Source organism: Rattus norvegicus, chromosome 16, assembly GCF_021556685.1.
Source record: "Rattus norvegicus strain SHRSP/BbbUtx chromosome 16, alternate assembly SHRSP_T2T, whole genome shotgun sequence".
NCBI classification, from domain to species: Eukaryota; Metazoa; Chordata; class Mammalia; order Rodentia; family Muridae; genus Rattus; species Rattus norvegicus.
In genome coordinates this window covers 4,372,501-4,397,099 of record NC_141549.1, presented here as the reverse complement: position 1 = coordinate 4,397,099, position 24,599 = coordinate 4,372,501, and the positions used below count along the sequence as shown (strand labels likewise).

Genomic DNA, 24,599 nt, shown 5'->3' with positions numbered 1-24,599 from the left:
GTATTTTTTTTATGGGAAAAGTAGATGAGAGTTTGCATTCTATAATGGTCACATAATGAAAACAGCCAAAGCTGTTTCTCAGTGCCCATTCAGGCTGTTGAATAGACCACCCTTGCCTTCAGCCGAGTGCTGTCTGTGGGAACCACAAGGTAGTTCAAGCTGGGTGCCTAATTTAATCAATGTATCATGGCCCTGAGTGTTTAGTCAGATGTGTTTAAACTTGACCATCTGTGTGGTTACCTTGTCCAGACACTACTACCTTTGACCCTTCATTTACACAGCTTCAGAATCTGCCAAACACTGTATCTTGACCATTTCCTGGGTAATCTACCTTACCTGACTGTATAGTAGTTAATATCCACCTTAGAATTCTGAGAGGGCAAAAACATTTTTCTCCCAACCATAGTTAAAGCAAATCACATCTCTAATCCCGTTTGGAACAGCCATTGATGCGTTCAGGGCTGCACAGTATGGCAAAATGATCCCGGTTTAATGACCCAACCCTGTGTTTTGTTTCCTGTTAGGAATAGCTTAACTTGCCTTCTTGAACAAACACAGCAGGGTTCAAGATCTGTTGTTCTGTGCCTGCTGTGATACATTGCACTGCTTAACTTGTGCAAGGGACTGCATAAATTAGCTTCTTAAATGGAGGTCCAGTTTGGGTCTTTTTCTCAGGATAAACTGTTTTATTAATCTCCCCATGCACCAAGGTAAATGGAGCCCTGAATCCGTTTGCGCTTTCTTTGTGTACTTATATTATATTTGGGGGAATAAATGAAAGCACTAATTTATCTCCAGGTTTTCTTTTATTGTGTTTCAGGGGAAAACTTTTATTTAATTATCTAAGTCAAACCTGCCATCTTCCCCCTTTCCTCCCTCTAAGTTCCCCCTCTCTCTTTTTCTTTCCCTCCCTCCCTTCCCCTCCCTTTCTCTCCTTCTCTCCCTTCTTCCTTCACCCATTTTGTTTGTGGCCCACCTCCTCCTTTTGTGTAATTGGCTTTTAGCAATTGCAGGGCATTTGTTTATCCTTCTATATGAGTTTTAGGATCTGTACGTTGAACTGTTAAATTAATTGTGACAGAACATGGTAAAAAGAAAGGTTTGCAAAGCTGTCTTTGCTGGAACTGCAGGAGTTCAGTGCCCACGGCAGTTGCACGCAAGTTATGCAGTTGCAGTAATGGGCAGGGTAGTCACGTGTCAACTACTTACCTTGGCTTCTGGCATTTTTCACAACTTACTTTTCATGTGAATAATTATCAATTCTGTTGATGACCCGTTTCCCCTCCTAATTATTTGCTCTTTTATAGGAACGTAACCCTATAGACTAGTGTACATTATAGAGTTTGGTTTGTAAGTAAGACCAGTGATGTGGAAATAGAGCAGGCACAGGCAGCTTGTCCTGTGGCCACTGTGATGGACATCTGAGTGACATTGTGGTACCCATCCATGGTGGTCACTGATATTTTACCCTGTCATCAATCTGTAGTAGCCCATGCAGGTAGCTGTGACACAGAAGAGGAAGAGAACTTGCCAAATTTCACATGCAAGTGTATCCCTGTTGATGCCTTTCCCAGGGTCATACTCTACCTTCTTATTAACCCATGCTATGAGCGCATGGCACTCAGATTCAATGTGCTTCATTACCCACTAGGGGCACTTGCTTGCTCCTGGAGTTGTGGCATCCAGGAGGCTGAGACCAAAGGATAGCACCAAGTTCTAGACAACCCCAGCCTAAAGAACAGACTCTGTACCCCAAGCCCCAACCAAATAAGACAAAACCATAAAACAGAATTCAGAACCAGAACAACTATGCCGTCTTTGTTCCCCTCCCATTTCTACCCAGGGCTCTGTTCATGTTAAGCAAACCCGATACCACTGAACTCCCCTATAGCCTCGACCCTCTTTTAAAAAATCTTTTATTTTGAACTAGACTCTTTAGTTCAGGTTGGCCTAGCTGAGATTATGGTCCAGTGCTACCAGACCCAGTTACTACTTCCGTTTCTTACCAAGTTAATTATCTGTCAGTGGTAGGCACCCTCACATCATGTTTTTAACTTAGGTTTACCCCATTTTGATATTTATGTGACTATTTAAAGTGTTTATGCACTACTTTGAGAATCAACATTTTTTAAAAAGTAAAAGCAGGAGTTTTAATGAAGATACAAATTGAAAAGTACCTCAGCATTTACACTATTATACTACAAATATTTCCAATGTGTGCCACAATATGTCATGCTTGCACACAACTATCTAATAATCTCATTTTTTCAGCGTCTAGCTTAAACTGGCCCAGGACTTACAATTTTATTTACAACAAAGAAGTGCCAAAACATTCCAAAATAGGAAAATAGCTACAAAGTCATTAAACTTAAAAAGGATGAGATATTAAGAGCACTGAAAATCAACCTAAAATGAAAGGTTAATAGTAGCTATTTCCCGGTGGCAGGAAAACAAGGATTTATTGTTTCTCCTTAATATAGTTTTATGCTTTTAATCTTATAAAATAAACACTATTTTTAATGAGGTACTAATTATATTCATGCTAATATACTAATTATTTTACTTTTTTGGTGTGTATGTTATATATATATAGAGAGAGAGGGGGGGAGAGAGACAGAGAGACAGAGAGACAGAGACAGAGACAGAGTCAGAGTCAGAGTCAGAGACAGAGAAGAGAGAGAGCGAGAGGGAAAGGGAAGATGCATGCAGAGGCCAGAGAAGAATGTTGATTATCTAATTAGTGACAGGGTCACTAATGAACCTGGATTGGTTGACCAGTTAGCTCCCAGATCCTCCTGTCTCTGCCCCCTGACATGAGAGTTACAGGCACATATGGCCACCTCCAGCACTTTTACATGGCTCCTGGGGGTTTGAACTCAGGTCATCAAGCTTGCAGAACAAGTTCTCTTAAGCACTGGTCCCTCTCCCCGGCCTCTGCATTACTTATAATATATTAGATGGGATAAGATTGACAGAAGTTAACCTAATGTCGGAGTTTGTCTTTCTGTAGAAGAAAAGGGAAAGGTGAAAATCCCACATTCTAAAATTAAAATGTTTCATAGTAGAGATAGCTAGACTCAGAAGGGTCATAGTGGGTTGCCTCCTATGGGACAATTCTAAAAAATACCTGTGTTTGTTAGTAATCTTTATTTCTGGCTGAGAAGAAAAATCATTTACTAATCCAGTCAACCTAAGCCTAGTTCAAAGCAGATGCTTAAAGGAAAAGTGAGCTGAAGCTAGGAATACTTAGCAATGACAGATATATGGTTACACTGTGGGGGTCAAGTTCCACCTCTCCTCTGGGACAGGAAAGAGCCACTTGGCTGAAAGCTATGAAAATAAAGTTGAGTTTGCTATTTGGAAAAGGAACTGATAGGGTAGCCTCTCTTCCTGTTTTCACCATGAGACAAGTGGATATCCTTTCTGCAGAAGGGGATACCCTGCCTTGTGCTTCAAGATACAAGTTCCCAGTCTGTGGCAGATGCATGAAGCCCTAAAACATCCTTTTTTTTTTTGATCCATGGCACAGTATCTTTCTCATTGTCATAGTAGAGTAGGGTAAGGTAATACCAGGGCCTAGTGTCCAAGAGTTCCACTCCATGGTAGACATATAGCTGATCTCTGCAAGGGCCATGGCATTGTTGATAACTCCAGTTACACCCTACCTTGTTTAATATAACTTGGTGACTTGTATTTCAGATAAGCACTGGAACTAGGTAAGTATAACCTGCCACCCCCCAAAAAATATCCAAAGAACCTATTTCAAAATCCATAAAATCTTAAGATTCTTTTGGTCCCCAACTTAGCCTTTTAAGTGTCTAAGGAAATCAAAGTCTAATTTAAGAATTCTCACTCATTTAAGAAATGTGAACCCATAGTATTTACTTACATCAAGCGTAGTAATGAACTATGACCCTCTAGAGGTGCAGAGGAAAGCTGCCTCCATCTAACAAGGGAGATGATGGCCTTTTCCCTTGAAAGCCAGAGAACAGCTGAGTATAAAGAATACCATTAGTCAAAGTTGTTTTATTTCAACTGTGTTTCCATCACACAGAGATGTAGACACCTCCTCCTCCTCCTCCTCCTCCTCCTCCTCCTCCTCTTCCTCCTCCTCCTCCTGCTCCTTCTGTACAGAAAAGAATGTGTGGTAGGGAAAGAAGCTAGCTTAGTGACTTGGGACAGGGTTACCATGGCAATACCATGACATCACCAATAGGGCAAGCTTGATGGGACATCTCCCGATGCCCAGGATTCTGACATTTTGTTTCCAGATATAATTCTGAGCATTACTTTTATAGGCTCACATGAAATCTTGAACTCAAATAACTGGATTACTATTTGAAGTCCCTTCTGTGTGCTGATAGACTTTGAATGCCTATACCCACCATATAATATGCTAGTTGTATTTTCTCAAAAAGTGGTTTATGAATCTATACTATCTATACTTTTTAGTTGGTCAAGTCATGGAAGATGTGCCATTGAAAGGACCACTATATGGAGTATCTTAATGAAATGATTAATACACACACACACACACACACACACACACACACACACACGAGTGTAATTTTTCTGACAGCAGCAGAGAGAGAATATGCAAAGACCATTCTTATATAGAAGCAAATAAAGAACAATACAACCCAGTGATCGGTTTGAAAACCATACTTGAAAGTTTATATCAAATCAGTATATATTTACTACCAATTCTTTTAATCTGTTTTCATTGGTTATATTAGATGGGCTTTTCTTATGTGACAGACAAACCTAATAAGGCCCCAGTGAGTCCAGAGAAAGTACCGACTAATCACTCACGGGAAATCCTACCTTTAGATCTTTTGGATTTTTTTTTTTTTTTGCTATAGAATAAATCTAATTTTCATTGACAGGATTCCTTATGTTTTATTAAAATTTTATTACAAATCTGTCAATGGGGTCTGGTCAGACTTCATCTGCCCAATCATTTTCCTGGTCATTTTATTTGCTTCTTGGGCCCCTAGATGACTGATATATGTAACCCATCCCCTAGAGGGAAAAAAAGATGGCTGTGGGCGAGACACCATGCAAATGCCATAGCAAAGGATTCTCCTGAAATGATGCTTTGGGGGAAACTGTGAAGTCATACAATTCCCTAAAGCCACACTGTGCAGTTCAAAAACAAAAGCTAGATGTTTACCCTATCCCAATTAACTCAGAGGATTTGGAAAAAATGCAACCAAGTGTTATGAGGTAGAAAAATGCAGGCAAGGACTAATGCCATGCTATGGACTTTCTTTTTCCAGAAACATCTCGAAGAGTTGACCCATTTGCTGACTCGCAAGTTTCTTATTTAGATTGCACACACCCCTTCTTGCCCAGGCTTGAGATGCATTAGGTGATTTGAAGGCTAGGTATCACTAAAGCAGCTATCCTTCTGAACTGGCTCTCTTCCTCCATATCAAGTATTTCCCTGTTGTGTCCTTCCATCACCCCAACCTCCCTTAACAAGCATAGGTCATTATTTAACACCCTCGTTGTTTCCTGAAGCACAATTAGTTCTGAAATCCATGATGATCTGTCATGGGACAAAAGAAAAGCATACTAATTTTTTCTGAAAAAAAAAAGTGACTCAAACTGAGAGACTACGTTCAAATTCACTAGAGTAATAAAAAGGGAACTTAAAAGCTTCTCTCTTAACCTGGAGTGGTCCTTGTGGGGTTAGCCACACATGGCATGGGTGCCAAGCACTATCTTATGTGCTTCCTTGATAATTCTGCTTAGTCATTCAAGAACTCATATGGGCTATTTCTATTTTAAGGGTAGTTTTATTGGTTGCCTTTTTTGCTGCCTTCTAAGCTCCCAAAAGTAAAACATGATATTTTACACCACTAAAAAGGGTTTCTGGGGGCAGAATAATTTGTACTTGGTCTCTAGAAACATGGAGGCTGTCTCAAACCTCTACTCTGCTACCTTCTGATTATTTTTAACTCTTTTTCATTATATGTTTAACAGGCACAGATAATTCACCAAGTATGTGCCAGGCTTAGATTTAAGGCCAGGTACGTAGAAAGCATGGCAATGGGGGATGCATGGATAGATGCACAGGTAAGGAAATAAGCCAATGGAGAGACAGAGGGAGAGAGGCAGGGATAGAAGAATAAGTAAGCACCCTGATTCAAGAGACTGGAACTGAGTTTGGATGTTGACTCGAGGTCTGTTTGTTTGAAGTCACAGTGCTCAGCTAAGCTGTTTTTTTTTTTTTTTTTCTTTTATTTTTTTCGGAGCTGGGGATCGAACCCAGGGCCTTGCGCTTGCTAACTAAGCTGCTTTTAAAAGGCGGGTTGTTTTTCTTTAGTTCTGTGGCATAGCCTGGACTGCTTGCACTGTTTGCTTCTAGGCACAGCAGCGTATAGGTACCAGCTTCTCGCCGCCATTATTGTCAGGCTAATCACGTGGACGGAGGCATGGCGCACACAGGCATCTTGTCTGAGTTCTGCTACTGACTCCCTATGACTCCTTCCCTCTCTGAGCCTCCTATGCAAAATAAACAAAAGGATGATGTTGGAATAAATTCATTCAAGGATCATTTACCGAGCACTTGTGTATTAGGCTCTCTGCTAAAAGCTCGAAGAAAGAGGAGACTTCTCTCCTTTTCCTTCTGCTCTCGGAGTTCACGGGCTATACACGGGCTTCCCGTGTCTCTTCCAGCCATCGTGCTCAGAGACTTAGCTGTATTAACAGTTTGCACAGATTTGGGCCTAGATGGTATCTTCAGTTGTAGAGTAAATATGATTATCTTTGTAGTGGGGTTTAAGGACATCTGGTTCCCATTTCCACTTAGTTAGGGAAGGTTTTATGGAGGAAGCCACGTTTCAGGGGGTCTTTAAACGAGGGGAAGGTTTTTGTCCCTGGGCCCCGAAGCTCCAACTGTTGGCTGTATTTTCAGGCATCTATTTGGGAGGTGTCTAAACCACGTTTGTGAAATTATGAATGTTTGGCCACAACCGTGGGGTGGGGGTTTGTGTCGGTTGTGTGTCAGGCTCATCATGAATACTGGCCCAAATCCAGTGCTCCGTGATCACTCCCATTGTGCTCATTCCTGGGCACTCTGGAAATAAGCAGGTCACTCCTAATAAACAAACAAAGCAGTCTCCAAGACAGCGTTCAGATATGCTAATCAGATGTTAATCAGTAGTGTTCTTTTGACCACAGATTTATTTATAGATGTGTTCCCGGTCAAAGACAACATGCTGATGCTATTGAAATGTTTGCTTATAAACTATATTCCCTGCTTAATGGCTTTATCTCACGGTCACTGGGAAGAAGAGACGGCGGCGTTTTACTCAGGAATAAGCCATTTCCTTGCAAGGGCGAGTCTAGGTTTCCCTTCAAGACGTTTCCAGCTCTCATTCAGCACTGTGATTCACAGAGGCGTCTTTCGGTTGTTGAAAAGAGAAAGAAAACAAAACAACTTCAGCAAGTGAGTTTACAGGAGATGCAGCCGGAGTTCAAAGAGGATGCCGTGCTTACTTTTGTAGTCAGACAATGTAGATCGCAGCAGGGTCTCGCCAGAATTCAGCATCTCCCACGCAAGCAACAGCAACTCGGTTTAAAACACACGTGCGCACGCGCGCGCACACACACACACACACACACACACACACACACACACACACACACACACACAGAGTAACAACCAGAAACCATCTTAGACAAAAGCAAATTAACATTTAAGTATCATTCTTATGGATTGAAAGACTATAATTTACCAAGACAATCCCGGGCAGGATGAGAGGAAGCACTGCTTAACGTTTATTTATTTCATATTTGCATCTTATTCTCCCACTTTCGTCTTGCAAGAGCTGTGTATTATTTAGGATAAGAGCATCTTTGCAAAATTGCTGAAAAATGCCTTGTACAGCAGAAGTCTAAACAGCATTTGGTGTTCTCAGTTGCATGCACCGGAAGAATCAGCTTCTCAAGAAAGGAAAAGAGTTGCCTTTGTGCGTTCCTTGCCATAAAGCTCATTAAAAATGCTAAGAGTCAAGATACTGTGTTCAACCTGTCCTGTGAGACCTGCACTTCAGTGCCAGTGTTACTAAGGTTGCTGTAACAGGCTATTCTCATCTTTGTGTAGAAAGGGATTTAAACCCAGGACTTATGGCTTATTATCATTGTTTTAAATAATCCCCTCTTTTGTTCGGCAGCATTACCTTTTCTCCCCACAGGTACACGCTACCAAGTGCTTTTATTTACACAGTGTTTCTGTAGAGAAGGCTCTAGGGAAAGCTTCCTTGCTGTTCAAACATTCAGTCATACAGACAAGAAGAGCTCAAAAAGGAAAAAGAAAACATTTAAGACTTGAAATTGTTATTGTGTCCATTTCAGAGTTGTGTTTTTGTGTTGTTTTTGATGGCATGAAATCTCATGAAAATCGAAGAGCTTGCCTTGACCGACCATTCACCTGTGGGGTATTCTGACTCTCATTGGTATCTTTGCCAGAGAAGTCTTCTTGTGGGAAATCCTGGCTGTTCCTGAAAGCCATGAATGCCCAGCCTATCCACCTCGGCTCTCACAGCTGTTCTTTCCACTCCCCTCCCTGATATATGGCTGTGCCCACTATCCCCAGCCCACACTCCTGGAAACTGTGCTGTTCCCTGGGGGAACCTGACATTCTGTCTGCACCTTTGCAAATAGCCCTTTGTTAAGTTTCTGCAGATGCCTGCTTGGGTTACGATCTCCGATTTCTGCTAACGTTAGTGTCCCAATTGCTGGTGCAGATTGTCTTCTATGAGAGTCCATATCCACACAACAGACGGGCATCACCGTTGTGTATATTTAAAAGTTTAGACAAACACTCTCATGCCACGGTACACTTCTGCTACTCAGTTTATTTTTCCGAATGTTGGGATTTACCCAGATTCTCACGTGAGGTGCTCTGTTAGGGTCTCAAAGAGATCACACATGGACTTGCTTTCTGGAACTAGAACACAAAGGGCCCAGGAAAATTACATTTTGAGTTCATTATAAATGTATATGGATGGTCTACGACCACACCACCCTCTGTGCCCTGAACATCCTCAGAATATATGCGTATATATTCTCATCTTACCATGGGGACATGAGAGTCTTTGAGTTCTACCAATGAGCCAAATGACTCCCTTCCCATTTCCACGTGGCTTTTTAGATTGCCGAGCAACATGTTCATGAATCAACACTTAAATAAGCAAGTCCCAGAGAGCATGTCACAGAGAGCAAGTCACAGAGAGCATGTCAAAACTGGCCTCTGCTCCGGGCTGGGGATTTAGCTCAGTGGTAGAGCGCTTACCTAGGAAGCGCAAGGCCCTGGGTTCGGTCCCCAGCTCCGAAAAAAAGAACCAAAAAAAAAAAACAAAAACAAAAACAAAAACTGGCCTCTGTTCAACAGTCAGAAAGTGGAAATCAAAGATTATGAGAGCAAAGACTTCAGTCAGGTCAGCCTGAGCCAGATGGTGCTGGTATCCAACAAGCTGCCTGATCCTGGCTCCCATGGGTGACATTGGTTTCATTGTCACCCCAGGATGGACTTTCACAGCCTTGCCCAACTGAAGGCAGCCTGTGTCTTCATCAGGGCCATGGTTGCACTGAACGTGTCTGCAACACTCATGTGTCCCTACTAGGTGCCTCCCCTAACATCCTACTTTGGTATTAAAGACAGTTGTGTCATCGTATCGTGTAACGGAAAGTAGTGGGAACAACGTATTTGGGGCAGTGGTAGGTGACTGACATAAAGGGGCTCTTCTGTGTTTAAGGATTTAAAGGGGGAGGTCCAGACTCTTTAGCTGTGAAGAGTTTCAGCATAGCTACCACCTGCTTCTGTGTCCCCTTTCTGAACCCATTTCTCTGTTCTTCCTGTGCGCTAACTTATATGGGAGTCGTTTTGGTGACTTTCAGGAACTTTCTTAGTAGTGTAAAATGGAGAACATGGGGGACGTATGTTTTCCCCCTGTTCACAATCTCCCTCATTATGTACCACCCAGAGCCTGGCCTCTGGGAACCCCCAAGATCTCAGACTTCATGGGTCCAAGGAGAGAACATGAGAAAGGTAACTTGCCCTGTGTGCAAACTGCATTTGAGAAGGTGGGTCTTAGAGGACTTGGCTTTTTCTGGGCTCCCTGGTTGCATTCCCAGACTCCACAGCAATAAATAATCTGTCATTTTCCATTCAAAATGCCTCACTTGGTATTCAAAGGTGAGCACAGCTGTGTTTTTCTACATCTTAGTAATATTCCTTTCCTGTCAAGGCGAATGTTTTTTGACAGAACTAATAGCTAATGCAGCTTATGCTTCAACTAGGTAGCTATTAAATAACACCGGCTGCCTTTTAAATGTGTTTTTACTGGAAAACCTCATACTTCGAAAATGGCTTTTTATCTCCTAGGGCAGTGTGCCTGCAATTCACACAGGCTACCACTAGATGGCAACAGTGTCCTTTTACAGACTGCTGAGTGTGGTTAATTGTTGGTGTTGAAGGAAACAGGGGAAACATGGGTTTGTATTTAAGCATTATACCTCCTGTATAAAATATCCATGTACGGTAGTACTATGGATGGATACCATACACTCTGTTAATCTAGTCAATGTGTTGATCAGCTTCAATAAGCAAAGCAGAAGAATGGAGACGTGAACTATAGAAGAAATGGTGTATTGGAGGAGAGTAAATGAATTAGCCTTTGCCCTTGGCTGAGAACCAGTCTTTCCAGTAGAGTTTGCCATTGTGCACAGCCCTCCCTCCAGCCTCAGCCTCTGGGGCTGAGCAGATCTGGAACCCACCTGACAGTCCTTGAATGTTCTGCCAAGCAGTCTGTTCTTAACTCGCTTGAATGCTCAGCTCACCTCCCCGCTAAGGCTTGGATTACCCCCTGGGCGTCCAGCTGCAGGAGAAGACAGTATCCTGCCCCTGGCCTGATCAACTTCCTCATAATGGAGACTTTAAAACGGCCAGGCAGACAAAGGTCCTTCAAAATCAGAGGCTGGTCGGTAGCCACCACTGTCCCCAGTCCCCTTGAAGGGCCACATTCATCTGACCAGCTCTAGGCCTGCTCTCTCTTACACTGCCTGTGTCTGCATCTCTGTTCTGTTGGCCAAAGGAGACCCCCAAGGTGGCAACTTCTTACCGGTGATCTCAAAGCAGCCGAGCTTTTATTCATTGTGAAGATTCTTCATAAATTCTTAATGACAACATAGCTGTTATAAAAATAGTCCCTAGGAATGAAGGCATCTAGAGGTTCTTGCCCCCCCTTACATTTCCATTTACTCTCTTTAGCCCCCCCCTTCCTGCCTGTATCTCCCAGGCCCAGTCTTCCCTCTCTTCTCTCATCTATCCCCTCTCCTTTCTCTCCCTCCTCTCCACTTTCCTTCCCTCCCTCCTCTCCCACTCTTCCACCTTCCCCTCTTCCCCTCCAAGGACTGACTCACTCTCTCTCTCACTCTCTCTCTCTCTCTTTCTCTCTCTCTCTCTCTCTCTCTCTCTCTCTCTCTCTTTCTTTTGCTTTCTTTCTTCTGGGGAGGGTTTAATTTTCTGTCTGTGTTGAGGGGAGATGAGCCCCACACTTAGGTTCTTATACCCACCCAGCAGAGAGAGGATCTTCCCACCAGCTTGAGATAACAAAAAGACAAAACATCCCAGGAAACACAGGTCACGTGTCCAATTAATAAGCCAATTTTACAGCCTAGGTGGTATATACATGTGCACGAGAAACCCTCCAGCTGGTCAACCTAGCCACATGTGCAAGGTGAGAGGTGTCAGCGGTCACCAAAACCGTGTGGTTGGAAAGGGTGAAGAGGATCTATCTAAGGGAGGGGTTGATATCTTCAGGAAGAAAAGGGCAATTTCCAAACTTCTACCTTGGTATTATTATTGCATGTATCGATAATTTAGCGGGGAAATGGAGTGAAGCGGGAAACTACTTCCTGTTTATTAAGCCAGCTTTTGAGAGTCATTTGTAGCTGCCATTTTCTTGTGACTGGTTTCAATAAGTACAAGATGGCCACTTGAACCCAAGCTGGACTGGAAGGAGACAGACTCTGCCTACTACAAGAGGCCAGCATGCCAGCCTCTCCTAGATCTCCTCCATCTGTCTCATTGGTTTTTCTGCCTCTGTAAGCAAGCCTGGGCTTCCTTGGGGAAAATAGCCCAGTGCTTAGTTATTCTCATAGCACACAGAAAAGGACTGGGCATATGACTGAGGCTTAGGGAAATTCTGAAGGCAAATGGTGTATAGCAAGGAGCAGGCCAGCCGTGAACCAGGGATCTGGAGGTAGGATGCTGCTGTGGCCACACCCTCGGGACTGACCCCATCCCTGTCTAGTGCCACCCGTGGAAACAGATGAAGCGCTAGGAGTAGAGGCCTGGCATGGCTGCCCAGAACTCGCACATGAGTCTGAATGCACACTCATAGAGATGGACACATTGTTAACTTGGGAAGCTAACAGGAAGCTGTCGATCTGTTGAGCAAGTTTGTGTTTTATGAACCAGATGTTCAGCGTTATTACCCATCATTTCCTTGATTCCAGAACAGTCTGCGTCATGTAGCATAGGAAATGAGGGATATGGGTTTATACACACATTATACAACAGCACACCATAGCTGAGAAATTTAGGCTGTTCAAAACTTGGACAAGTATAATTGAACAGCAGGTCACTTTAGGATTCTCACTTGTACTTCGTTAATGGGATTTTGGTGACCCCCATCTCTTACTCCTACCTTTTGGAAAATGAATGTTGACTTCATATCTGCATTTTTTTCTTGGAAGCCTTGGAAGAATGAATCCTAAGCACTTACTTTGTCTCAGCAGCAGCTACAAGTTGAGGACCACAAAAAGCAGGCCACCCCTAGTGACTGTTGGAGACAGAGGACTTCTGGCTGTGTCGACTGCATAATTTCTGCTTGGAGGTCTAGATTAAAAACCTCTTGCCACAGGTTGCTATATTCTGTGACAGGAGCCCAGGATGCCCTTTGATCCTAAAGAGCTTGTGGTGCAAACAAACTTTCAGATAGATTTTTTTTTCTCCTCCATGAAATGTTTCAGGTGTACAGAGGCCAAACTGGGGAGGCCAGGGCTGATGGAGGGCAGGTGAGGGTTTCTATACTGCACAGGTGCTGTTTCTGCATTTCTGCTAGTTTTCATGACTTTAAGATGGGCTGGTTTACAGAGGAAGCCTGCAGGCTGGAGTTCTCAACAAGCCAGTGTATAAGTGGGCTGCAACTCTTAGCAGAAGAGCACACAAGATTACAGTCCCACATGTGAACTCTGTGGCGCCTCCACTCCCCCAGACTTACTGTGTTTCTTTTGTTTACCTAGAGCTGGTTACAAATGAGTGGCTTTAGTAAAAAATGCAATAGTATAATGACATTTTTGTTTTGTTTTTTGGGTTTTTTTTTGGTTGTTGTTGTTGTTGTTATTGTTTCTTTTCTTTTTGCCAGAGAGACACTGACTCTGTGTTCTGGCTTAACATTTGGAAGTCCCTTTCCCCTGATTTTGCCTTTGTGCCAGGACAATTACTAATGATTTATAACTAACCCTTACTGGTTGCAGGGGAAAAGCTTCATTTCTTATTACTGTCAATGCTATGTTTTTGGTTTCATCGTGATCCATGTTGGCACTGCCTGAAATTTTGATCTGAGTTGCAAAAGTGGAAGTTGTCCAGGGTTACGGATCAGCTCAAATTAACTTTGCTGTGTAGCAGTGAGGATTAATCAAGGAGTTGTGAAATGGGATGTCTAATGCTAAGAGGGCTGGTTACTCCCGTCTGGTTCTGCCATTGAGCCTCCAATGGCCCCCATACCATACTTTAAGAACTTTTAGTAGAAGTTGAAACTATGTTCCCACAAACAATTACTGTGCTGGATATACTGGCTGACTTGATTCTTGGCACAACAATTACTGTCAACGTTGTCTTGAGTTAATACAGTTTGGTTATTAATATTAGAAAATAACTTATTTACTTATGCTCATGCCCAGCAAGTTACCTAGGTGACAGGCCCATTCTTCAGCGGTCTCAGAAGAGACAGAACAATGTAAGAGCTTATATAGAGAAAACATGTGCATAAGACACTGTGTGTATACATAGGCATGTAAAGGCATCCTATGTAGGTATGCATGTGGTTATATAAAAATGTAGATGCATGCTTATATGTGGAGAGAGATTTGTAGTGAAGAATATATATGTGGAATCTAATATATGTGAATCTATAAAACAAATTGATGTCCTGGAAATTCCAGGAAGGGTTGATGTTTTGATGTTAAACTCAAAGGCAAAGTGGAGGCAGAATTTCTTCTTCGAAGGCTGTGTTCTCCTTCAACTGACTGGATGAGGCCCGCGCAAATTGTGGAGGTTGTTCTGCTTTATTCAGAGTCTAACTGTTTAAATCTCAGTTAAGTGGTAAAGGGGTCTTTCCAACCTCTATTCAGACAGTGGTTGATCAAACAAATGGACAGACACCACAATTAACCCCTAAGGTGCCGCAGGTTTCCTGGTCCTCCAAGGCCATGACATTCTTGTCTCACTTTCAGGCTCACTTCTGAGTAGACGGAAGACTAACCAGTTCCCTCCATTTCTGTAGGGAAAACCTTCCAACATTCAACAGCTTTTCTTTTGTTCTCAAAATTGTTAATAGGGGGAGCCATGAAGAAGTTCTCCCTGTAACAATATTTCTTGACTTTTATTCTTCACGTGTACTAAATTTTTAAAATAAGAGTTTCTATTCAGAAAGACTAGAATGGTCCCTGAAGTTTTGCATTTATAGCAAGCACTGAGGTGCTATTGTCTTGGGGATCGCACTGTAAGTAGTGAGGTCTATAGAAACCCCAATAGTGTGCATGATGCACATACATGACACTAAGTGAACAGGGAAGCAGGGGTTTGATGGTCCAGACCTGTAATCTCAGCACTGAGCTAAGAAGAGGATCGCAAGTTTAAGTACAGCCCGGGCTATGTAAGATTCCTTCTCATAAAAAAAAAAAAAATCCAACACTAGAAAAGATGAGCTAAGCTCAGTTCACTGACTTTTGCATAAGAGACTAGACAATCTGTATAGCTATCAGCCCCTTGGGTTCTAGCATCATCTCCTTAGGCAGCCTCTTCCTAAGAAAGAAGTTCTATGGGAGAGCTCCTAATTATTCCATAGAGTTATCGCCATGGAAAAGTAAAATATCCAAAAAAAAAATGTTGTAGGCTGAAGATGGTTGATTCCTGCCCTCAGAGCGATCATAGCAGGTGTTCAAGGGAGATACAAAACAGAAAGGATCTCTCTCCCATTGGCTTTCCAGACCAACTTTGGTACCTGTCAGCACTGCCAAACCAACCCTTGCTCTCTTTGATGGTCTAATTCTGCCAGGTACTTGCCTTGCCGAATGACCTTAAGAGTGGAGAAAGGAATCCAGTGTCCTTTGAGAGACTCTATGTCAGAGTACCGTGCTGGGCACTGGTACCGCTTGTCTTTATGGTAATGTTAATTTGCACGATTTCAATGAGGAAGGCCTAGCAAGTGCAGCTAAGAAACTTGAAGCTGACAATCAGGGATAGATTTGTCTCGAACCAAAGGCTACAACTGTGCTCAGAGACTCTCTTTCCTCATTTGTTACTAGGGTAGAACAGCTATTCCTGCCTGTGTCCCTTTTGGGGACACTACACTGTATGAGAAGCAGATGTGCCCGGAGGTCTCACAGTGTCTGTATGAGGCTCAAAGCATTAGGAGTTTGCATCCGATTTCAGAAGTACTTCCTTTGGAAGCAGCGATTAGCTTCTTACTGGCAATTTTCAGGGTCGTGTGCTAAAGCTGTCTTTCACTCATTTGCTTTCCAGTTGGGACTAGCATTCAGGAATCTGAAGAGGTGAAGGGGCTTGACTGGTCTGCCTTAGAGAGAATAAGAGCTTCCGGGATCTGTTTCCCTTAAGGATATTTTCTGAAGCCCCCACCCCCAACCCCTATGTCCGAGGTTTCTGATCTTGCATTATCAGAAGCCTTATTATCACACATACCGAACATAAATGTCTGGGGAATAAAACAGTAAAATGGATGTGTTGTAATAAAACAAATCATTGAAATCCAAATGAGGTTCAGCTGAGGTAAAAAAAAAAATAGCTGTAAGCACAGATGTGTCAGCTGGAGTGACTGGTGGTCCGGTTTCCAGCTGAGGCCAGGGGACTGTTGGCCTGCAGATCAGGTAGAAACCTCCATGCTCACTCCCTGCTGAAGAATCTGGAGGCCTCTTTCTCAGCAGCCTTTGGCTAGGAAAGATGCACTGGCCAATGGGGGCCCTCTGCACTGAGGCATCCACAGGGTGTCCAGTAACTGCCTTTTCTGTCTCCATCCAGCTTGCTGATGATCAGGGCCTCGTCTTGATGACCACAGTGGCCATGCCTGTGTTTAGTAAGCAGAACGAAACTGTGAGTATGGCAATGTGCCCTCTGCCTGGTGCTGGAGGTGTGGGGGAGGAAGGTTGTTTCTCCAATTCCTTTGCATCTGAGCTCTAGAGAAAATGGCTTCTCTGTTCCCCATCAGGGTACTGTATGTGAGTTTATCCTCAGTATTTCACCCTACTGTGAGGACCAGTGCGTCCAGTGTAAATGAGAGGATAGGCAGAGTTCTTAGCATCCCTAACCCCTCTCTAAAATGTAGACACTCAGTATCTAGAGGAGGAAAATTCTCAGACAATTCTTGATTGTGGCGGCTGCCCTTCTCCTCCATTATCTTTAATTTCTTGGAGCAGAGGTATCGAAGTACTGAAAAATGGAATGGTGTACCAACTAGCTGTGGATCCTGAGAGTCTGAAATCAAGATGATTGCAGAGCCATGGTCCCTCTAAAGGGACAAAGGAAGAAGGCTTCCTTGTTATTTCTGGCTGCTGGAGCCCCATACCCTTGGCAGCTTCATTGCACATTAGTACGTTTGTATGTGTCCTTCTCACTACAACCAGACCTCTTCTTCCTAAAGAGATCAGTCACTCTATTTATGTACCTCTATGAACCAAAGATGATTCTTCTGGAGGTCTTTAGCTATAGCATCTGCAAAAGCCCTATTTTTTCCAAATGCCATTGGATTCTGTAGTTGAGAGAGTTTGAGTTTGCCAGAACATGACTTAAACCACAAACAAAACCATAAAGCATCAGACAGCAGTAATTTATATGTTATTCCTAATAGCCTTTCTGTTATTGGAAGTTTCAACAAATCACAGTGGCCTCCTGCCCTGGGACCCTGGTTCTACAACACTGCATATATATATAAACTGCTGATATATATATATATATATATATATATATATATATATATATGTAAACAAATAACAAAAAAGTGCTTCTCTCTGACCACTAGATATCTTCTTTGTGAATACCAGATGGTAGTGTATGCCAGGGGAATAAAACAGATGCCACTATAATCTGCTTCATAATCTGAGTCTTTATGCATGAAACTTCTGGGCTCCTGCACACCATATTTCAGTCTTCAAGAAGAAGCAGAACACTAGAATGTCTTGGCGTCAGTGTGCTGCTGTTAAGTCAGAGACAGTCCCCTTCTTGACTAGCTATGCTTTGGGTGGAAAGTAGAATGTAAAAGAGGCCTGTGGGGATTTGAGTTAGTGGTCTCTGGGAAGATCACATACTAACCTATTGTATTCTTCTTAATGTCTATTTTCTACAGAGGTCAAAGGGCATTCTTCTGGGTGTGGTTGGCACAGATGTCCCAGTAAAAGAGCTTCTGAAGACCATCCCCAAATACAAGGTAATATACTAGTTCACTGTAGCTAGTGCCAAATGGACCAGAAACAGATTTCATAGTCTGGCTCTGGACTCTGCCTGCATTTTGGGTTCGCCATGCTGCTGTCATAGACTATTGTCTACCTGTGTATAATCTGTACTATTCCTTGATGGGTTTATCTTAATTAATATGGGTTACTTCCTTACTGCCTCCTCTAACCTCAGTGTAAAGGCTTCATGTGGAAACCATGAGTTTTGATGAAGTTCTTATATTTTCCTTTCATTGTTGACATTATTGACTAGTCTTTCAAGAGATGGTCTAAAGAATCATTGAATTCTCATGAGGAAAACTCCCATTTTCTGGTGGAGAGAAGAACAGATCAATGAATGGGGAGAGGCTAGTACACTCAAGGCTCAGTTCAGTCACACAGAAGTGGTCAAAGGGTCCCTGAGTGGGGAAATGGCAGAGTGTACTGAAAGTCTTGGGTGGCCTACTGGTCATAGGCCTCCACCTACTGCCCAGGCCTCCATTGTTTCTTTATTCCTCAGTCCCAATTAGATTAGCCGGCCCACCCAGCTTTGGGCTGACTGGCTGGCAAATTCTTCCTCTGCTTTTATGAAGAGTGAAGGCGGGCCAGGATTCTGTTGGTGTTCATTGCCAGCCTGCTTGCTTGGCTTCCTGGTCTAGTTTGCTGAGGCTGGTGCAGGCGTCAGCCTTGCTAACCTTCTGATAAAACAAGAAAATAGTAAGAGCTGACAGTTGTCAAGAGGGGACAGTAATCTTCTACCAAGACTCCCAGAAGTTGGATTATGTTTCCAGAGCCATAGCAGAGCTTCTAGTTGATCCAGCCTCACATAATCAGGAAGTAAAACTGATAGACCCTCAGAAAAGGAAAGCCATGCATGGGAAGAGGAAGGCTTCATGGCTTCTGAAGAGAGAGGACTTTTGTTGAAATCCCCAGACAGACCTTGGCACCCATAACCAAGCGCCTACTATTTACAGAAGGCATACACTTGTAGTGTTTCAAATCAATTTTAAGTTCTGGTTTCAGTGAGGATATGTAGACATCCAAGCACTTGGTTGCTGCTCAAAATGTACCAAATGAGTTGAGGAAGAGTGGGCTAAAAATGGAATGTTAACAATTACCTTCAGGGTCAGTTTCTCAAAATGTCTTCTACTGGGAAATGGGCTAAGATGTGTTAATAATAGGTAGGCACCATTTTACCACAATTCTAAAGCAAAAAGCCAGCAAGACAAAAAGCCAGGACACAGAAAGGTTAAACACTCTTGCCATGTTTTGTAGCTTTCAAGCAGGAAAGCCACGATTTTAGCCTCTAGGACCCCAATATCACTAGGAATGATGAAAGTAATCATTATGATTGTTAAAACACAGTTAAAATAAAACCATAGGGATAATGGAAAAATAGCATGTTTATTGTTCTTACCATGTGGCTGGTGTCATCCAAAGTCCTCTACATGCATGGCTGCCTTTTCAGCATCACTCACAGAGGAAGAAATCAACAAAACACAGTTCGACGTGAGGAGGGACCAAAGAGAAGCGAGGGGAGCTGTGGGGAGGGAGGGAAGGAACCAGAATCTCTGGGAATGTGTTCTGTTCTTTTCCCGAGCCTGGTGGGAATCCTGGAAACAGAGGTATGGTACATTGACCTAAGTCGTCTGTCCCTCCTCTATTCCCATAAAGAATTTTGGGAAAGGTGTGCGTGTTGGCCAGGTAGAGCCAGGGACAGGAGGGAAGGAGAAACTCCAGGGGGTAGGATCCAAGTGGTACTAGTCGTCCTGGTTAGTAAGTTATAAGGATGTGTCAGCTCTTAGCTCTTGGGATTTTCCCAAGGATTGTTCTTTCTCCGCAAGCTCCATATATTTCCCCCGCAAGCCATCAGACTTCCTATAATTTTTATTAAGAATTCCAGACACCCCAGCAATAATTTCCAGACACCATGGCCTCTGTTACCATAATGAGCCGTTTTATAATTGGGTTCACTTCATTAGCCTGAAGGCTCTCAGCTTGGAAGGGACATGCTCCTCTCCCAGGGACAGGGGTCTGCACAGCTCCTGGTCTCCAGGGGAGTAGAAGAGCGAGCTGTGGATCCAAGGCCTGTTTGGCAGCTCCTTGCTGGAAGGTCCCATGTCCAATCTGTTCCCTGTTACTCCGTGGGACTGAACATGCAAACGGACAGGGAGACTGGCTGTGTTTCAAGTGAAATGAGAGTTAGGAATTTCGTCAGCATATTGATTTGTGGCCAAAACCAAACATTGTCTATTGTCATTTTATGAAGTTTTGATTCTCAGAGAGATCCATCTCCAGTCTCTCCCTGGAGCTGTATCAGATGATCTCCAAGAGTCACCAACCAGCAGGCACTTTCTAGTGCAGTTTCCTCAGAACGTCCTTATGGGATGGAGTTTAACCCCATAGCTTCTGAATGTCAGGGAAAGTTAGGCACAGGTTTGAGAAGGGCTGGCTGTGTGTGCTGAAGTGGATCAGCTTCTTTTTGGCTCATTTTTAGTGTTTACTTTGGTCCCATTGTTAAAGATCATCTAGATAGTGTTTGAACAAAGTGATAAGTGCCTAAAACACGTGCGGATTTAACTGAGTGCCTGCCATGATCTGATGTGGCACTAAAGGTTGCAGAAGCCCAAGATTAGTGTGGTAGCTCCTTCCTACAAACAGGAGAGATACAGCCCTGGATGCTTTCTAGAGCAAGCCAGAGGAATGGAGGAGAACCAAGTAGGGCTGAGAATCAAGAAGATATCATAGCATATTTATGCCCTGCACAAGGTAGAAGTGAAATATTATCATGGTTATAAAAATGGAGTGGAAATGAGGAAGCAAGAACAGAGACAGAAAATGTGCAGAAGACAGTCCTGAGGCTGGAAGAGTAGTAGGTAAGAATTCAGTTGAAGGGGATGCACTAGGATAGTACCCAAGGAAAGGCTTGTGTAGGAAAGGGGACTGCCACTGCCAGGTGTACTGAGGGGCAGCAGATAAAAGAGGTAGTGTGGGTACTTCAGACAGCATGGTAAGAATTGCCTTTGACTTTGGTCTGTCTTGGGGCCTAGAGACTGGCGTGAACCATTTTTGGAAACTGAAGCAATATCATGATTGACAACATGAGGAGAAAGTCTTGCATCCAAGGAATGTCACAGAGAAAACAACAGAATGTTATGACTAGTTGGTTTGGAGGATTGTGGATAACTAGAACAGGCTAAGGAGATGCTTTGGTTTCTAGCTGTGGATCTGGGAGATGCTAGTGCCACTCACCCAGAGGAGACAAGAACAGAAAGAGCTTGAGAGACACTGTTCTGTCAGGAGGGGGACCAAGAACTAACAGTTACTGGACGTATTGACTACCTCTGAATGGGAGAGCCCAAGGAAGCAGGGCCCTTGGGCTAACAACAGAAATGGCGGCTGAAACTCATAGAGGGAAAGTAGAGTTAAGTCAGAATAGGAACTACTGGGAACAGGTTCTGAAGGAGATCTGGGGCCTGAGGAATGACAAAGCAGAAAACAGAAGAAAAATGGTGGGGCCCAGCAACTGAGGAAGTGGTGAGGAAGACTTATCAGTCAGTTCCTAAAACCAGGAGACCCAAAACGAGAATCCCACAGCCAACAGCTGTCAGGAGACCACCGGCAAGTATGGAGAACAGTTGGGGTGTCTTCAAATGGGGGTGCGAGGGTAGAGCCTGAGTCTAGCGAGTAGAGGCATGAGCGAGAGGGTGATGGGCAGCAGACAGAGACAGCAAGCAAGTGGTCAGTTAGAAGGTGCTGTTGCAGAAAGCCCAGGTGCCTTGTATTCTAAGGGAGGAAGTAGAAAGGAGGGCTCAGTCTGTAAAACCCTTGCCAGCTTCTATTTCACTTTTTCTTTCTCTTTTCTTCTTCTCCTATTGCTTCTTTTCCTGTGTTTCCTCCCTGCTTCCCATCCCACTCACCCCTCCGGTCATTTTTAACCATAAACTCTGACTTTTGCCCTCATAGCTCTTATATTCTGGTGGAGGGAGGCGAACCTTTAATATTCCGTGCCCTGACTCTCCATAACACCCTCATAGGGGACAGTTATCACTTCTAAAGTGCTGTGCCGGGCAAGAGCAGAGCATCCAGACCTACCTTCTCTTGAGACTCACAAGCAGAGTGAGAGGCACAGTCAGGCTATGCTGGCAGACATTGACTACATTAGCTGGCCATAAAGTAGCATTTGTTTGGTCTGATGCTGAGTTTGAATTTCCAGTCAAGCCCCACTCTTGCCTTTAATGGAAGAAGTCAGGCTCCTGACCCTTCCAGCCCGTATTAAACCAAGACTTAATAACGATAATTAATGCAGTGCTGACTGTCTGACATTCTTCCAGGAGACAAGATGAAAGAGACGATATACATCTCAAAGGATAGGAAATCTCGGGTTTATCTTTCCAGGCATAATGAAATATACTTTTATCATTAGAGTCAAGTAGAATGTTATTAAGACTTGCTGTGCAAGGTAAGTCCGGGAGAAATGTCTGTTGCCCTTGACGACCGCAGGCATATTTGCTTTATGTAATGCAACGGAAACTTTTAATTGCTGGTGTTAAATTCTCTGAAGTTCATTTCATATCACCTTGACGTTAAGCTAACAAGCAGACAGGGTCACTCCTGGTTTGTAAACTCTGTTGTCTGGATCATTTAATAGTATCATATTCAAAACTGTGAGTGGCAGGGAATTTAAGGGAGAAATAAGTAAGGCCTCAGAGCTGTGAAATGATCCCTCAGACAGAAAGAGAGAGAGAAAAAAAAAAACAGTCTCCCTTCTTCCTTTTCACTGCTCTGGCAAAGTGGGTTACAATTTCTTTCTTTAGAGAGAAATCAGTATGGCTTTTATGCCAGAGGCCATTTTAATACATGAATGATTTGTAGGTAAATTTATTGTAGCCAATGGGTGCAGTCAAGTGTGTAATAGAAATATTGTCAAAAAGCTGGGATTATTATTTAAATAAGTGCAGTGTTAAATTTGATTACATACTTTTTAAAGCTAATAAAACATTTCATTGCTCTCAAACTATTTCCCATAGTCCCATGTAGTCAGAAAACATAAATTAAGCGAGGCTCTGCATAAAAATTTGCCCAGACTTTGTGTGGATGGAAACGTGCTTGGGAAGGCTGGGGGGCTACAATAAAAATGATAGGATATAAAGGGATTGGCCGGCTCCTGCACGGGCTGGAGGGGACACTTTTACATGTTAAGGATTATGGAGCGGACAGAGCAGGAGAGTGGAGCTAGAAATGGCTCCTGTGAGTGTGGGATAGGAAGCTGAGGAGCGAGACAGTGTGGGACAGCTCTCCCCTCCCTTATCTAGATAAGGGAGCAGACACCCCAGCCACCAGAGTTCTGTTTGCTTTGACATGCCCTCCTTTCCAGAAATATCCATGACTTCCTTGGGTTTTCTAAAATAGTAATTGTTTTGTTTTAAATAAATAAAAATAAAGCCATAGGGTACCAGTGTGGGGATATGACATTTCAAATTGTGCTGTTTGCCAAGCTTATCTGTGACAGGCTCCGCATTTCCACCCAAATGTCAAGGATCAGTGCCTTGAATTCATTTTAATGAAATATTGTGCTGATAAGGGTTATGAATGCCAAGTTTAAACTGTAAATTACTCGGGTCGGGCTGCTTTGTGCTTTGTGAATCCGCCTGGGAGTCAGTTAATGAAGGTTTCTTTTGCTTTCCCTTACAGTTAGGAATTCATGGTTATGCCTTTGCCATCACGAATAATGGATACATCTTGACACACCCGGAGCTCAGGCCCCTGGTAAGAGAAGCATCATTCTTGGGTTTCTTCAGCTCTGCAGTGAGGATGTCTTGCAGCAGATTTCACCTGGAACTGACTTGGGTCATAGTGTCAAAGAGGTGGTTTGCATAGCGTCTAATAGTACTAGTCAAACAGTGCACCAGTGGCAAAAAACAAAAAACAACAACAACAAAAATCCCTCAGCTTCTATTATGTTCTTATGTGTAAAGCCATGCATATCTGAATGCATTCACTTATATTAATAGGCATCTATTAGTATTTTGATATTTTTCCTTAATTCTACACAGTTTGAAATCCATTATAACGAATACTCATACTATAGCTCCTAGACTGACTTACTGGAAATAGAACAAATCAGATAGAAGATCTCTGAAAATTTGCTTCATTAAGACTTACCTCCCAATTACATTGCTAAAATGTGGTGTTCATAGAAGCTATTGAACACCTTTCTAGATAAATGGAAATAGATTTTTCTCTATTTTCTGTACCCGAGTACAGAAAGCACTGCTTTTTTCTCCTTTGTCCAAAAGTGTCTGAGACCCATCTAAGGGAGTCTGTGGTCCGTCTCCTGAAGCTCGATCCTCAGGAGTAAGTTGCCTAGATCACTCACCCAGAAAACAGTGGGAACTGTTTCCCAGAGGACAGACAGGATCTTCAGAAGAAGCTATGACTGAGCGTCACAAGTTCAAGGCCAGTCCGGGCAACTTAGTAGAAAGATAATGTGTGGCTGACTGTGTGGCTCATGGTGGAGCACTTGCCTTGAGTATACTAGATCCACCATGATGCAAAAGGAAGGAGAAAAGTGAGGAGAGGAGGAAAGACTCTAACCCACTGACACTTCTCTCACGAGGAGGCATTGAGAGGGAGGTGACATTGTTTGCCATCCTGGCAAGAATGGCAGCTCCCTGGGTGTCTGTGCCTTCAGCCCATTTTAAAGAAGAGATGGGCATTAAGAGGAACAGGGCCTTCTAAGTTGAGAATGTGTAGGTCATTCTTCTGGCAAGACACACACACACACACACACACACACACACACACACACACACACACACACACATAAATGCACAGTACTGTCCATAGCCGAAGTC

The 24,599-nt window shown here is 43.2% G+C and overlaps 1 protein-coding gene across 5 annotated transcripts in view; it reads left to right on the top strand.

The window, feature by feature from the left end:
• Cacna2d3 (calcium voltage-gated channel auxiliary subunit alpha2delta 3) overlaps window positions 1-24,599 on the top strand; it is an 823,841-nt gene that overhangs the window by 602,148 nt on the left and 197,094 nt on the right. For all 5 annotated transcript variants that reach the window (XR_015639382.1, XM_087588099.1, XM_087588098.1 and 2 more), the window contains 3 exon segments: window positions 16,337-16,408; window positions 17,658-17,738; window positions 23,437-23,511. Coding sequence is in view for 4 of the 5 variants with exons in the window: in XM_087588099.1 (XP_087444225.1) it covers window positions 16,337-16,408; window positions 17,658-17,738; window positions 23,437-23,511 (228 nt within the window). In the remaining variant the exon portion in view is untranslated.